General features: G+C 53.5%; 1 protein-coding gene across 1 annotated transcript in view; it reads right to left on the reverse strand.

The window, feature by feature from the left end:
* The window catches only part of Cel (carboxyl ester lipase), a 31,614-nt gene that overhangs the window by 16,442 nt on the left and 2,446 nt on the right, over positions 1 to 12,726 (reverse strand). The window contains exons 5-13 of the mRNA XM_023700250.1: positions 12,598 to 12,715; positions 10,353 to 10,539; positions 9,960 to 10,163; positions 9,302 to 9,499; positions 8,754 to 8,989; positions 8,545 to 8,675; positions 494 to 641; positions 286 to 408; positions 30 to 97 (exon numbers count right to left, since the gene is read on the reverse strand). Coding sequence (XP_023556018.1) covers positions 30 to 97; positions 286 to 408; positions 494 to 641; positions 8,545 to 8,675; positions 8,754 to 8,989; positions 9,302 to 9,499; positions 9,960 to 10,163; positions 10,353 to 10,539; positions 12,598 to 12,715 — 1,413 coding nt within the window. The remainder of the gene's footprint in view (positions 1 to 29; positions 98 to 285; positions 409 to 493; positions 642 to 8,544; positions 8,676 to 8,753; positions 8,990 to 9,301; positions 9,500 to 9,959; positions 10,164 to 10,352; positions 10,540 to 12,597; positions 12,716 to 12,726) is intronic.

Consider the following 12,726-nt stretch of genomic DNA (forward strand, 5'->3'; position numbering starts at 1 on the left):
TCATACAGGTAGTTGTTGAAGAAGTCAACCTCGTTGCTGGACCCGATGTAGAAGCTGCCACCGTAGATCCAGACCATGACAGGCGAGTCCTGGGAGACTGAGGTGGATAGCAGGACGGTGACCTAGGTGCCTGCCCTGGTCTCCCGGGCCAGTTCCCTGTCTATGCCCCGTGCAGGAAGAACCTTGCCCAAGCAGAGGACCAGTGGCGGAACTGCTCTGCCCACCTCTGCAGCCCACACACCACCCAGGGCAAGGCCCAGAGTTTCCCACTGGCTGGGCCCAGACCTTGCTTGCTGCCCTGGGGGACCCAGATGTTGAGGTAGAGGCAGTCTTCGTCCCCATAAGTGCTGTCTGGGTTGAGAGTGATCTGGAGGCATGCCTCCTTGAAGTCTGTGGCCTTCAGGGTCCCTGAGGGAGGCAGGAGCAGATGGCATGTGTCGTCACAAGCTGCCCTCACCACCCAGCCAGGGCCACCCCGCAGCCCTGTGCTCACCTTGCCAGCCAGGGTGACGCTGGGGATTCTCCAGGGTCTTGGCGGTGGCAAAGGGGATGCCCTTGAAGATGTCCACAGAGTCGTTGCCCAAGAGGCTAAGCTTCTTGTTGACCCCCTCCATGAATCCTCCCGTGTACACGGTGCCCAGCTGTGGGTGAGACACGACTGGGTCAGGGGACCGTGACCGGGCAGCCCGGATCCTGAGTGCTGACCCAGGCAGGCTCCAGGGCTCCCGGGGCCTCCCAGAGGCAGCTTCAGAGGAGGCCACAAAGTGGACCCAGCAGCTTCTCAAGGGTGGGGAGGGGCTGGCTTCCTGGACCCCTGCCCCACGACCCGCTTCCTGGTCACTACATCAACCCTAGTGCCTTCCTTCCTGGTGCTAGGTGAAACTGGACCAACCCAGTCCCCACTCAGCAAGGTGGAGGCTTGTGTTCCCCCTGTGGCTGGGGACCACATGGATGCCCTGTGGGAGCCTGGGTCCACGCCCCCTCCCTGTCCATGAGGCAGCTGGCATTCTGTCACTTGTGCCTCTTCCTGGCAGCTGAATGGTAGGTGATGCATATGCCCTGGGAGAGGTGCTACAGCCTCATGACCCCAACCCAGAGGGAAGCCCTGCAACAGAGGGTGGGGTTTGCTCCCAGTGAGGGGTGCATGGAAGGGAGGCTGCAGCAGGAACCAGACCCCGACTTGGGCTCGACCTTCCAGTTTGGGAGGCAACAATACCACAAACTGCTTTTGGTGGCTCTGAATTCAAATTCAGCTGCGTACTATAATGGTTAGTGTCTAGGTGTCCTCCCAAAGCCTCTTGCCGTCACTGGGGTGGCTTTTAAGCTGTGATTCATTCATGATCCAATGCTGGTATTGTGAGGGTGGATGCTATACCTGCCCTGAGCGGGTAATCTGCACATAGCGTAAGGTGGCAAGAGAGGCCGGCTAGCTGCTGCAGCTGCTGCTCTTTGCTGTTTTCTACTGCCATGAATGGCTGCTCTCTGTCATGTGCCGCTCTGCCTTGGAGCCTGCTGGGTATGGACTGAAACCTCCACTAACTGTGAGTTAAATAAACCTTTCCTTCCTTAATTTTGGGTGTCAGGTATTTTGTCCCAGCAATGAGAGAAACTAACTAAGACAGGTCTTGAGCTGACCTCAAGTGCAAGGCAGGAGCCAGTCAGGGTCTGGTAGGTCAGTGCCCAGCCAACGATGGGCTCGCTGCTGGGGTCTCACTCAGCCCGCTCCTCTGCCGTGACTCTGTCCTCCCTCCCCTAGGTCCTGTCCCACAGTTCCTGGATCTGTTTCAACAGCACGAGTAAAGCTGTCCTCAGCTCCTCTTACTTTGCAGCCCTGGCCAGCGCCCAGCAGCAGGCCAGGCCCACGACGGCCAGCCCCAGGTGCCCCATCCTGAGCATCTGCCTCTGCTGCCCTTCCTTGTGTCTCGGGTATTTATGGAGCCAGGGCCAAGGTCGCGGCACGAACGTGCACAAGCTCAGAGTCAAACACACGGGCAGGAGCAGGTGCATGGTCGCCCGCCTTTCCCAGGGCGGGAGCTCATGGTGCCCACCGTGTACCTGGGCAGTACTGCCTCGCTGGGAACAGAGACAGGTGGCACAGGCAGGGCTGGCAGGGCTGGGGCCTGGAGGGGTGTGGCGTGCCCTGTGTGTGGCTCCTAGGCCAGGGCCTGAGGCCACCTTCAGAGCACAGGCGAGCTGTGTCCCTGAGCCTTCACTGTCCTCTCTGCTGCAGGGGGAGCTGGCAGGGGCCAGCGCGTGACTTAGACCAGATGGCTGTCTGCTCCTGGGCTCTGCCTCTGCTGACTCTGTCCCAGGAGCTTCGACCTCAGCCCCTTGGGAACTGTGGGCCAGGAACAGCACAGGTCAGGAGTCCCGTGAGAGAGGACAACAGGCTCGGGTGGGTGCAGGGTGGGCAAGGGCCCTGGCCAGCCTGCGGGATGGCACTGAGCAGAGCCCAGCCACGGCCATGGCCCGAGCAAGGAGCCTGAGGCACAGCCAGGTGTAGGGGGACACAGAGGAGGGCACGATGGGGAGGGGAGGGCCGCATGAGTCTTCACCTGCGAGGCTTCCAGGTTCTCTGGGCATGGTGTCACTCTGGGAGCCCCGAAGGCATCCAGAGACAAGCTGCCACAAGCCACATTTCAGTGAGCCTTCAGGAGCTCACAGACTCGAGGGCTGCCTCTCAGCAGACTCAGGGGGTGTCCTAGGCACAGCCCTCTTCCCTGGTGGGGACAGCAGCTGGCCAGGTGTAGACAGAGGCCACCCAAGTCCACAGCCCCTCTGGCCACACCCCACAAGCCACTGTGCCTCCCGGGAGCCTGGACCTCTAGCACGGCCACAGCCCCCCGTGCCAACGTGCAGGCCTCAAGTCTGTGTGCGGCTGCTGGGTCAGCCTCAGGGCTCCACACTGCACATGGGTGACCAGACACTGGGACAGCTGGAAAGGTGGCAGGGGACACAGGGGAGAGCAGGCAGGAGGGGCTAGCTGCAAACGTACAGCAGCTGGTCCTGGAGAACTCTGGGACTCTGAGAAGTGGTGCGGAAGGGAGCATTCCTGAATGGGGGTGCAGGGTGGGATCTCCCAGGATCCTCCCTGTGGGGCTGGAAAATGGCTGAGTGTTGAGCTACCAGGAGGCTCTCGGGCTTTGGTGGCCAGGTGCTGGAATACAGCTTCATGCAGAAAACAAGGAGGGCCGTGGACACCCGGGACCAGGAAGGGTCAGCAGGAAAAGCTGAAGCCCACAGCAAAAGCAGAGGGGCAAGGGTCAGGAAAAAAGGGGGCGCTTCCTCCCGGAGCCCAGATTCAATGCAGGGGAAGGCATCTGCAAACTGCTGTCAGTCCATGACTGCCGGCGACCAGAGACTGGAGAGCCCAAGGTCCCTGCAGAGGACCACCAGTGGAGTGGCTTGGTGGTCAGCAGCAGAGAGCACTTTTGGTGAGCTGTCCCTGTGTGGCTTCCTGCCACAGAGGCCAACTGGCTGGAAACTGTTTTGGTTTGGGGCCAGCTGAGTGGAGGACCCTGAGCGACTGCTGGTTCTACCTAGTGGCTCTGAGCAGAGGCTGCAGGAGAAACAGAGACGGCTGCAGGCTGGGAGGTTCCAGCCTCCAAGCCAGAGCTCAGCCTGTACTTTGGTGAAAATAGCGGTGTAGGCTTCCTGTGATTACCCTTTATCCCCCTGCAGAGCTGCTGGCTGCTGAGATTGGTCACTGTGGATCTGGACTCTGCCCACGCTAGTCAAGAGGACAGACAAACCTTGAAGTAGGCTGTTGGTCTTCTCTTCTTTTAAAAATATTTTTAATCTTCTATATTTTATCCTTGATTTTTAAAAGTTTTTTTTTTCTCTTTCTTCTTGTTTTTATATGAGTGTAAACATGACATCTAGTTTCTTGGTTGTTGTACAGCAGCAGATGACAGCTGGCAAAGCTAAGCCCCAAAGAGACCAAGTGCAAGGAGCAGGAAAGCGCTTACTGTGCGCTCGTGACCAACCGACCTGTGTCCTGGCTCTGGGGAGGACTCCCACAGCTGTCAGGACCTGCCTGAGCTTTGTTTTCTGGTCAGATACTGTTTAGGTTTCCATAGGAACCACACCACCTTATTTTCAGGAATGTGACAAGAATGTCACAGAATTGCCATAAGGTATATAGTTCCCAGACACTGTTGACCCTCTGCCTGTCATGGGGCAGTGTGGCTTGCCCTATTCCCCAAGTTGTCCGAACTGTTTGTCCCTATTTTATGACTCTGGTTTTCCTTAGGTGGGTTTAGGGTTAGCTACATGGGAGGGGCTGAGGGAGGGAGTTTCACTTAAGTAACCCTGCCTTTATTATTATTATGTTTTTCTTCTTGGCGGAACTGGGAATTGAACTCAGGCCCTTGCGCTTGCCAGGGAAGCGCTTATTCCATTGAGCCATCTCCCCAACCCCATGACCCTGCCTTTAATGGAGCCTGTTATGGTTTGTGTCTGGTTGTCCCCCCAAAGCCTCATGCAGTCACTGGGGAAGACTTCTAGAGTTTGTGATTAATTCATGACCCAATGCTGGAATTATTGGTGTGAACGCTACCCCGCCCTGGGCTGGGTAATCTGCATACGGCTTAAGGGATGGGAGAAGCCTGCTAGCTGCTGCCGCCGCTGCTGCTCCTCCCTTTGCTCTTTGCTGTTTTCTGCCTCTCTGAGCCGCTGTTCTCTGCCTTGTGCCGCTCTGCCTCGGAGCCAGCTGAGTGTGGACTGAAACCTCCACTAACTGTGAGCTAAATAAACCTTTCCTTCCTTGAATTTTGGGGTCAGCAATGAGAGAAAAGTAACTAAGACAGAGTCTTTTTGCTCTGTGTGTTTCCTTCTATTCTCATTCTTGTTTCTTACTTCTGTCTCTCCTCCCAAAAGTCTCCCAAAGCTAAGGAGACCTGCTTTGGTCCCCCAGCTTTGCTCCTAGTCCCTTCTCTTTCTTCTATGTATTTTGTCCTTAGCCCTTCTACATTTTCTCCCTTGAGGGTAAAATTGCCATAACAAGGGCTTGTTTACTGTATACAATTTTCTAATACAACCACAAGCCTACTACGTATGGTTAAAGTGGCAAATTAATAGTTACTTGAGGGGGCCCGCCCCTTAGCCCAGTTCTTTAAGTGGCTGCTTCAGCAAAGCAGTCAGGCTCAGGTTGCTGTGGTTCGATCCCCACAACTCAAGCCAGCCCAACCTGCCCTGAAGGCATTCGGAGCAAAAAAAAAAAAAAAGTTACTTGAGCTTGCCATTTTCTAGGCTGTGTTGAATGCTGCTGGTGCTGCTGATTGTACCACCTTAGCCAAACTGGCATGACTGTTCTCACCAGTGGTTTTTCCTGGCATATCAAGACTGAGATGCCCTAAGGATCATGTAAAATACTATGGATCAGTGCCAAAAGGCAGGAGCGGGGCCACGGAGGCAGCAACTTCTCATCTCTAATAAATTAAAGAGGCACGATCTTGTAACGGAATCAAAACCCCAAAGCGAGCTGCACCTGCGAGGTAGTCACTTCCTGAGCACATTAAGTGCTGGCGATAAAGCTACTCACCGTAGGCGATCTACAAGCACAAACCCGGGAGTGATGCTAAAAACCACACAGAATGAGGAGAGACTTGGACAAGATGCCGCTGCAGGCTTCCAGCTCTCCAAAGGCAAATGCAGGGGAGTACGACGTGGAACAATCCAAAAGCCACCCGCCGGGACTCTCTGAGGTGGTAACAACAGAGCGAATGAAAGAGGCTCTAGTAAAAAAAAAAATCAAATCCAAAATAATTTCATCAAAAACTACAGACATGGGAACCATAATGAAAAGAATACTTAGGGACTCTAGAAAAAAATTCAGATTTTTAAAAATAGATGAGCTTAAGAAAATGATGGAAACTATGAATGCCCAATATAGAAAAGAAATGGAATCTATGAAACAGATTCAAAGAAATAACTAGGAGTCTAAGAATTTCACTGAAAGTATACAATGAAATTGTCACACAGTAAACTAATGAGAAGCTCAGATACAAAAGGACTGCAGTGAGCAATCAGGAAAAGAAAGATCCCCTAAAAATATCAAGGGACTGTAAGAAATCAACCCAGCAGCTACTAGATGTTGTAAAGAAAAATAACATAAGGTTGACTGGCCATTGCTGAGTGCAGCGGACCATGCCTATAATCCCAGCACATGGAGGACTGAGGCAGGAGGACCACTGTGTGTGTGAAGCCAGCTTGAGCTAAAATTGGACTCAAGGATATCTTGAACTGCACAGTGAAACCCTGTCTCAAAAGACAAAAAGACCAAAAAAAAAAAAAATTGGAGTCAATGATGAAGCAGGAGATATGACAAATAACATTTAAAAAAAAAAACTTCACAGATATCATGGTAGAAAAATTCCCTGGCAGAGAATGAAAAGTCTGACATATTGATAAGTAACATATATAGAACTCCAATTAGTCATGATAAAAAAAATCTACAGCAAGGCATACAATAGCCAAGATTCCAGAAATTCAATACAAAAATAGAATAATGAACGCCCTTGGAACAAGCCACCTCTAACAGAATATCCATCAGAATCACCGCAGATGTCTCAACACAAACCCTCAAGTCAATGAGAACTTGGAGCTCAGTGTTTCAAGCCTGAAAAAAAACAACCTCCAACCCAGACTGACGCATCCAGCAAAACTATCTTTCAAAACTGATGGAGAAATAAGATACTTCTATGACAAAAAGCACTTGAGGAAATTTATGAACAATAATTCAGCACTCCAGAATGTTCTGAAGGACAGTCTAGGAAGAGATAACAAGACTCACAGCTCCATAAACCCCAGTAGAATGAACCCACCAGGCAAGGTAGACAATTAAATGGGGGAGAAAAGAGAAACCAACAGCAAATAACATGACAAGGACAAATCAACATATAGCCATAATAACCAACAATGTTCATGGCCTCGATTCTCCATTCAGAAGAAACAGACTGGCACACTGGATCAGGAAGCAGGATCCAACAGTATGCTGCATACAAGAAACACATTTAACTGGAAAAGAAATTCATAGGCTGAAAATCGAAGGATAGAAAACAATACTCCTGGATTAAAGCAGGTTTAACTATTTTATTTGCAGACAAAGCGCATTTCAAGCCAAGATCGATTGACAAAAAGGTCATTATGCCCTTGTAAATGAAACAGTCCAGAAGAAGAGATGACAATCATAAATACAGGTGCACCAAATACCTCTGTACCAAACTATATAAAACAAATATTAACAGACATGAGATATCATATAATCACTGATACAACTGTAATCAGGGACTCTGATACCTCACTGTTACAAATAGACCAACAACACAAAAAAATCAGCAATGAAAATTTTATTCTTTTTTTTTTTTTTTTTTTTTGAACCGGGGACTGAACTCAGACCCTTGTGCTTGCCAGGGAAGCGCTTATTCTACTGAGCCATCTCCCCAGCCCTGAAAATTTTATTCTTTTGATACAGGGTCTTGCTACACAGTTCAGACTTGTAGTGATCCTCCTGCCTCGGCCTCCCCAGTGCTGGGACTGCAGACATGCACCACCACACCCAGCTTTGGGGCAGGCATGGTGTGCCCAGGGTTTCGGGACCACCTCAGCATGCAGTACTGGGGACTGAACTTGGGCCTTTGCACATGGTGCTTGGACCTCTGAGCTATCTCCCCAGCCCAGCAATGAAATATTAGAACCGGGCCAGGCTTTTGAACCGTTAGGCAGAGTAGATGTCTCCAGAGTGCCCCACCACAAATATCAGAATACATGTTCTTCTCAGCTGCACGTGGGACATTCTCCAGAATAGACCACCTAGTAGAACGTGTTTAAGTAAAGCCAATGCAATTGAAATTATATCATGTATATTATCAGACCATAGTGCAATGAGCTTCAAAATGAATAGCAAAAGAAACCACAACCCTCCTGAACAATCACCGGGCCACAGAGGAAATCTAAAGAGAAGTCAGACAGTTTTCTGCAAGGAAATGACAATAGCAGTGCAACAGACAGGAACTTACAGGAAACAGCGAAAGCAGGCTATGAGGGAAATGTGTAGTGGTGAGTGCCTGTCTCTGGGAAACAGAGCAAGTGCAAGTAACGAACTTCATGGTGAATGTCCCTTGATTTCCTGTTGCGTGTATTTCACCCTGAAAAGCCCTTACTCACTACCAGGTCCCTGGAGGCCTCAGGGCCCTCTGGAGGAGACTGAGTGTTGGTTCCTGTTGCAAAAGACCCCACCCTTAGTGGCTCTGGGTGGGGCTCCCCTCCTCTAGATTAGGACAGTGCTATGGACTCCCTGGGGACTGGAGATGGACCAAGAAGACATGGTGGCATCAGGCCAGGTGCCTGTTTTTGTTATGGATGACCAATAGCCTCTCCTTTCTCCCCCTGCTCACTAGAGCAAGGTAAGTGGACTGAGAGGAAGGATGGGGCTTTATTCTGTAGGAGCTCAGGAAAGTAGATATTCTCAGGGCTCAAAGCTTGTGGACAAATCGCAACCAGATGCATATATTAGAAACCAAAGCCAAGGGGCATCTGAGGTGCCTGGGATTCATATGCAGAGGATGTGGGGGCAGCTTCAGAGTGGTTCAGAGGAGACACAGGCGCAGCCTCGGAGTCATCCAAAGGGGACACAGGGGTGGCCTCGGAGTCCAACAAAGGGGACACAGGGGCAGCTTTGGAACCACCCAAAGGGGACACAGGGGTGGCCTCAGAGTCCAACAAAGGGGACACAGGGGAAGCTTTGGAGTCACCCAAAGGGGACACTGAGGCGTCCTCAGAGTCATCCAAAGGGGGAACAGGGGTGGGCGCATTAGCCACCGTGGGCAGCGCCTCGTAGGTCCGGGTCCAGAACTGGTAAAACTTTGTCCTCAGGTGCCGCTTCATGGAGTCACTACCCATCTTCTTAGTGATGTCCAGATAGCTGCAGTCGTCCGTGGCATAGGGATACCAGTGTGTGGGCACAGCCGAGAAGCCATTGTTGGGGTCCCTGCAGAGTGAGAACCGGATAAGTGGGGGCAGAAGGCCCTAAGAGCCCGGAGACTCCCAGCCAGCTCTGTGCATGGCCCTCGGGCCTCCGCGCCTACCTGGTCATGACTCAGGCCTGGCTGAGGAGCTCGGACGCCCGGTCCCGGTCCTCAGCTCCAACCCTCACATAGAGATGGAGATGCCAACGCCAGGAGGTCATGCAACACACGCAGAGCCTCCCCGCGGTAAGGGAGGGAGCCGGGACTAGATCCCAGACCACGGGGCTGGGGCCCTCGAACCGCTGCCCGGGTCCCAGGTTGGGTTCATGCCTTACCCAGTCCTGGCAAAGTTGGTCCAGTAGGCGATCATGGCCTTGGACACCTTCCTGTCCTGGGCACGGTAGCCCAGGGGGTTGGCGAAGGGCTTTCCAAACACATAGGCAATTTCTTCCATGTGATCAGCCCCTATCCATGTTGGGAAGTCTGGATTCCGAGAAGGTACAGAAAAGAGGTAGGCGTAGGTCCTGGCTCTCCTGTGGGGAGGAGACACAGCCTGGGTGCGGGGCTGACCCACCTGGGTGCGGGGCTGCCCAGCCACAAAGGGTCCTGGAGGGAGCTGGGGAGCAGGGAATGGCAGGACTTGCAGGGAAACCCGGGCTCCTACACCTGGCTGGGGGACAGCGGCAGCCTGGGCTCCGGATCCCGCAGTCCGCACTGCGCTTGCCCCTCCTTCATCCAGCTCAGGTGCCCACAGAGCAAGCGCAGTGCAGGGAACCGAGGATTCAGCCTCGGCGAGGCTTCCTGCCCCCTCCGGAAGCTTCCTCCGTGTGCTCCCATTTCTCATCTGGCTGCACAGGGCAGGGGCCCTCAGCGCCTCCCTCTCTCCAGGTCGGGGAAGCTCAGACCTCGGGTGGCTTGTCATGGAGGCATGGCATGGAGGGGCAGCGCCCTGGACACCCTCCCCAGGACGCCACCCTCTTCCCAGGCCCTCACCTGGCGTTGGCTCTGTGCTGGGCCAGGGCTTTCTCTGTGGGCATCAGGAAGAGGATGTCCGTCTCCAGGTCCACCACTGTCTTCTTCTTGGTCTCCTGAGAACTGTCCTGGGCCCAGGACTCGGTGTAGATGTCAAAGGCGGCCCTGGCACCATCCAGGCCCTTGGTCATGGTGAACCCAGTGACCAGATTGTAGAAGTCCTCACTGCAGGCACCAAGCAGGCACTCGACTCTGCCCCTCAGCCACCAGGAGGGTCTGCACATCCACCCCAACGCGCCCCACTGCCTCATTCTCCCCTTCTGATGTCTTCTCCCTTTGGGGCAGACTCACCAGGGTGCTCCTTCCCACTGTCCCCAAGCAAGGGCTGCTCTTGGATCCTAGCTCTGTGCTTACTCTGTGATATTCTTGTTGGAATCCTGAATGCTGGGCATGTCCAGAGCTGCGAGGAAGTAGCCATCCATGTCATTGGTGCCTGCGAGGTAGTCGATGTCAGCAGCGTTGGCAAACAGGTTGAGCGGATCATCGGGAATGAAGTCTCCATCGACGACAGGCCCAGTGTTCAGATAATATATCGCAGGGTCTACGTGGCAGAGGGAGCAGGTTCACGCGCCTCCCTTTGGATTCAGCGTTCATCTCTACCCTGTACATCTCCGCCATGCTTTCTCAAGCCAGCCCTGAGGTCCCAGGACTGAAGAACCCTGCACCGGGCGGAGCTGTCTTCTACTGTGGGCTGTTGCGTTGCATCCCTCCCTGAGCCCCATTCTCCCCTGGTGACAATCATAAATGTGTCCAGACATTGCCACGTGGCCCCACAGGAAGAGCACATGGCTCTGGGGGCCAGGTTTGTCCCTTTGCTTCAGTGTCAGTCTCTTTCTTCCCTCCCTTAAATCAAGAGCTGAGAAGACCTGGCAGCGCTGGAGGTGGCTTATGGACAAAGGGGGCGCCACCTCTCAGGATAGGGTCTCCTCTGTGCTTTAGCACTTGTGCAAGGCTGGCACCCCATTCTGGACCCTCAGCTTGCCCTGGCACGACAGGCAGCTTCAGCTTTTCTACAGCATATTCCAAAGAATATTGGTTGGCGGGGACAGGAGTGCAGCACAGGGACATAAAACTCAGCATGCGCCAGGCTGGGGGATCCCCAGTTCCATGAACAGAAATGAAAGGTGTGGGAAAGTTGCATATGGGGCCACTGTATTTGCGTGGCTGTGTCTTGCCAAGACTTCTGGTTCATTGCACTGGGTACAGATGGCAATGACGGGGCTTCAGGGCACTCTGGCTAAGGAGAGGGCAAGAGGGACCGGGAGGCCCAGGTAGGGGCTGGCACTGCTAATGTAGAACCCAGCGCACGAGCACTGCCCAGGATGGTAAACTCAGTTCCAGAAGGAAATTAAAAATACAAAGTTTGCAAATAAAGGCGCTGTCCTGGAAGGGAAGGGGTGCATTCCTGCCCCACTAAGAGTCCGGATGGGGCTTGGAAAGCTGGAGCATGTGTGGGCCTTCCTTCGCCCAGTGCTTTTATTAGGTGTCAAGCGTCTTGTCCTGCACAGAACTTCCGACAAGGGGCCACGGAGATGGCTCAGTGGAGTAAGCACTTCCCTGGCAAGAACAGGAGCCTGAGTTCAATCCCTGGTTCCGCCAAAAAAAAAAAAGAACTTCCCACAGTCTAATTGCTTCCCTGGGGTGTCTTTGGATGAGACCCCCCCCCCCGCACCTAGATCATTTCTGTCTGGTGATCTATCTAACTTCTTGGTGTCTGCTTATTTGTCCTTGGTAGGGTCTGTTCTCCGACAGGCAGCAGGATGGCTAGAGGTTGCCTTATTCATCTTAGCTCAGTTAATAAGGGAGTGTGTGGGTATTTACCATGGGAATACAATGAGCTATTGTGGATCGTACAGTGACCCCAGAGTGACTGTGTGTGTGGGTGTGTGGGTGTGTGTGGGTGTGTGTACATACTTCATGACCACTTTCCCCATACTTAGCCACACTCTACCTCTGCGTCCCCTGGGAGCAGCAGCCCTCGGCATGGTGCGCTCCATTTTCTTGCAGTCTGCCTGGCAGTTCCTTCTCTCTCTGGTCTTTTTATACAAGTGCCAAGGCTATGTGGTGGCTTTATCTAGTTATTTCTTTTCTCTACCCCTGTCCTTGAGAACTGGTCCCAGGAGAAATTTTCTATTAAAGATTTAACTCCATTCAAGGTTAGCTGGAAAATGAACGAGGCCCTCCTCTCATTCTCTGCTCTGCACGCAGACCCCTGCGGCGGGTCCCGCTGGGAAGGCCTGGCATTCACCCACGTGGGGCGCATTATCTGCTGGATGAACGAGGGAAGGAAGAAGGGAAGATCGAGTCGCGCACAGCCGCAGGGTCTGGGGTCCGAGAATCCCCTAAAACTGGGAGCGAACACTGCAATGTAGGCATTGCCAGGGCCTGGAGGGAGCACGAGGCCATGGGCTCCCCGGAGGGGCCACTCGGTACTCAGAGGAGAGGAGGAGAGGAGCAGCCACCCACAGCCCACGGCCACTCCAGGCTGTGAGCCACACGCTGGACACTGCACGTCCACTCGATGCAGGTGCTCAGCCTCAACACGCAGGGCCTGCCCGAGCCTGAAACCTCCATGGCCTCCAGCTGAGAGTCCACTTACATTCCCGTTTTGCCCAGGGAATTGTGTAGGCCAAGGTCAGGGCCCGGGGGTCGGCAACCTTCAGGCACTTGGCCATCCTGGTGGGGTCATCCTGGGGGCAGCCCACCTTCTTGGCGACCTGGGGACAGG

The sequence above is a fragment of the Octodon degus genome, unplaced genomic scaffold (genome assembly GCF_000260255.1).
Source record: "Octodon degus isolate 3935 unplaced genomic scaffold, OctDeg1.0 scaffold00123, whole genome shotgun sequence".
Classification (NCBI taxonomy): domain Eukaryota; kingdom Metazoa; phylum Chordata; class Mammalia; order Rodentia; family Octodontidae; genus Octodon; species Octodon degus.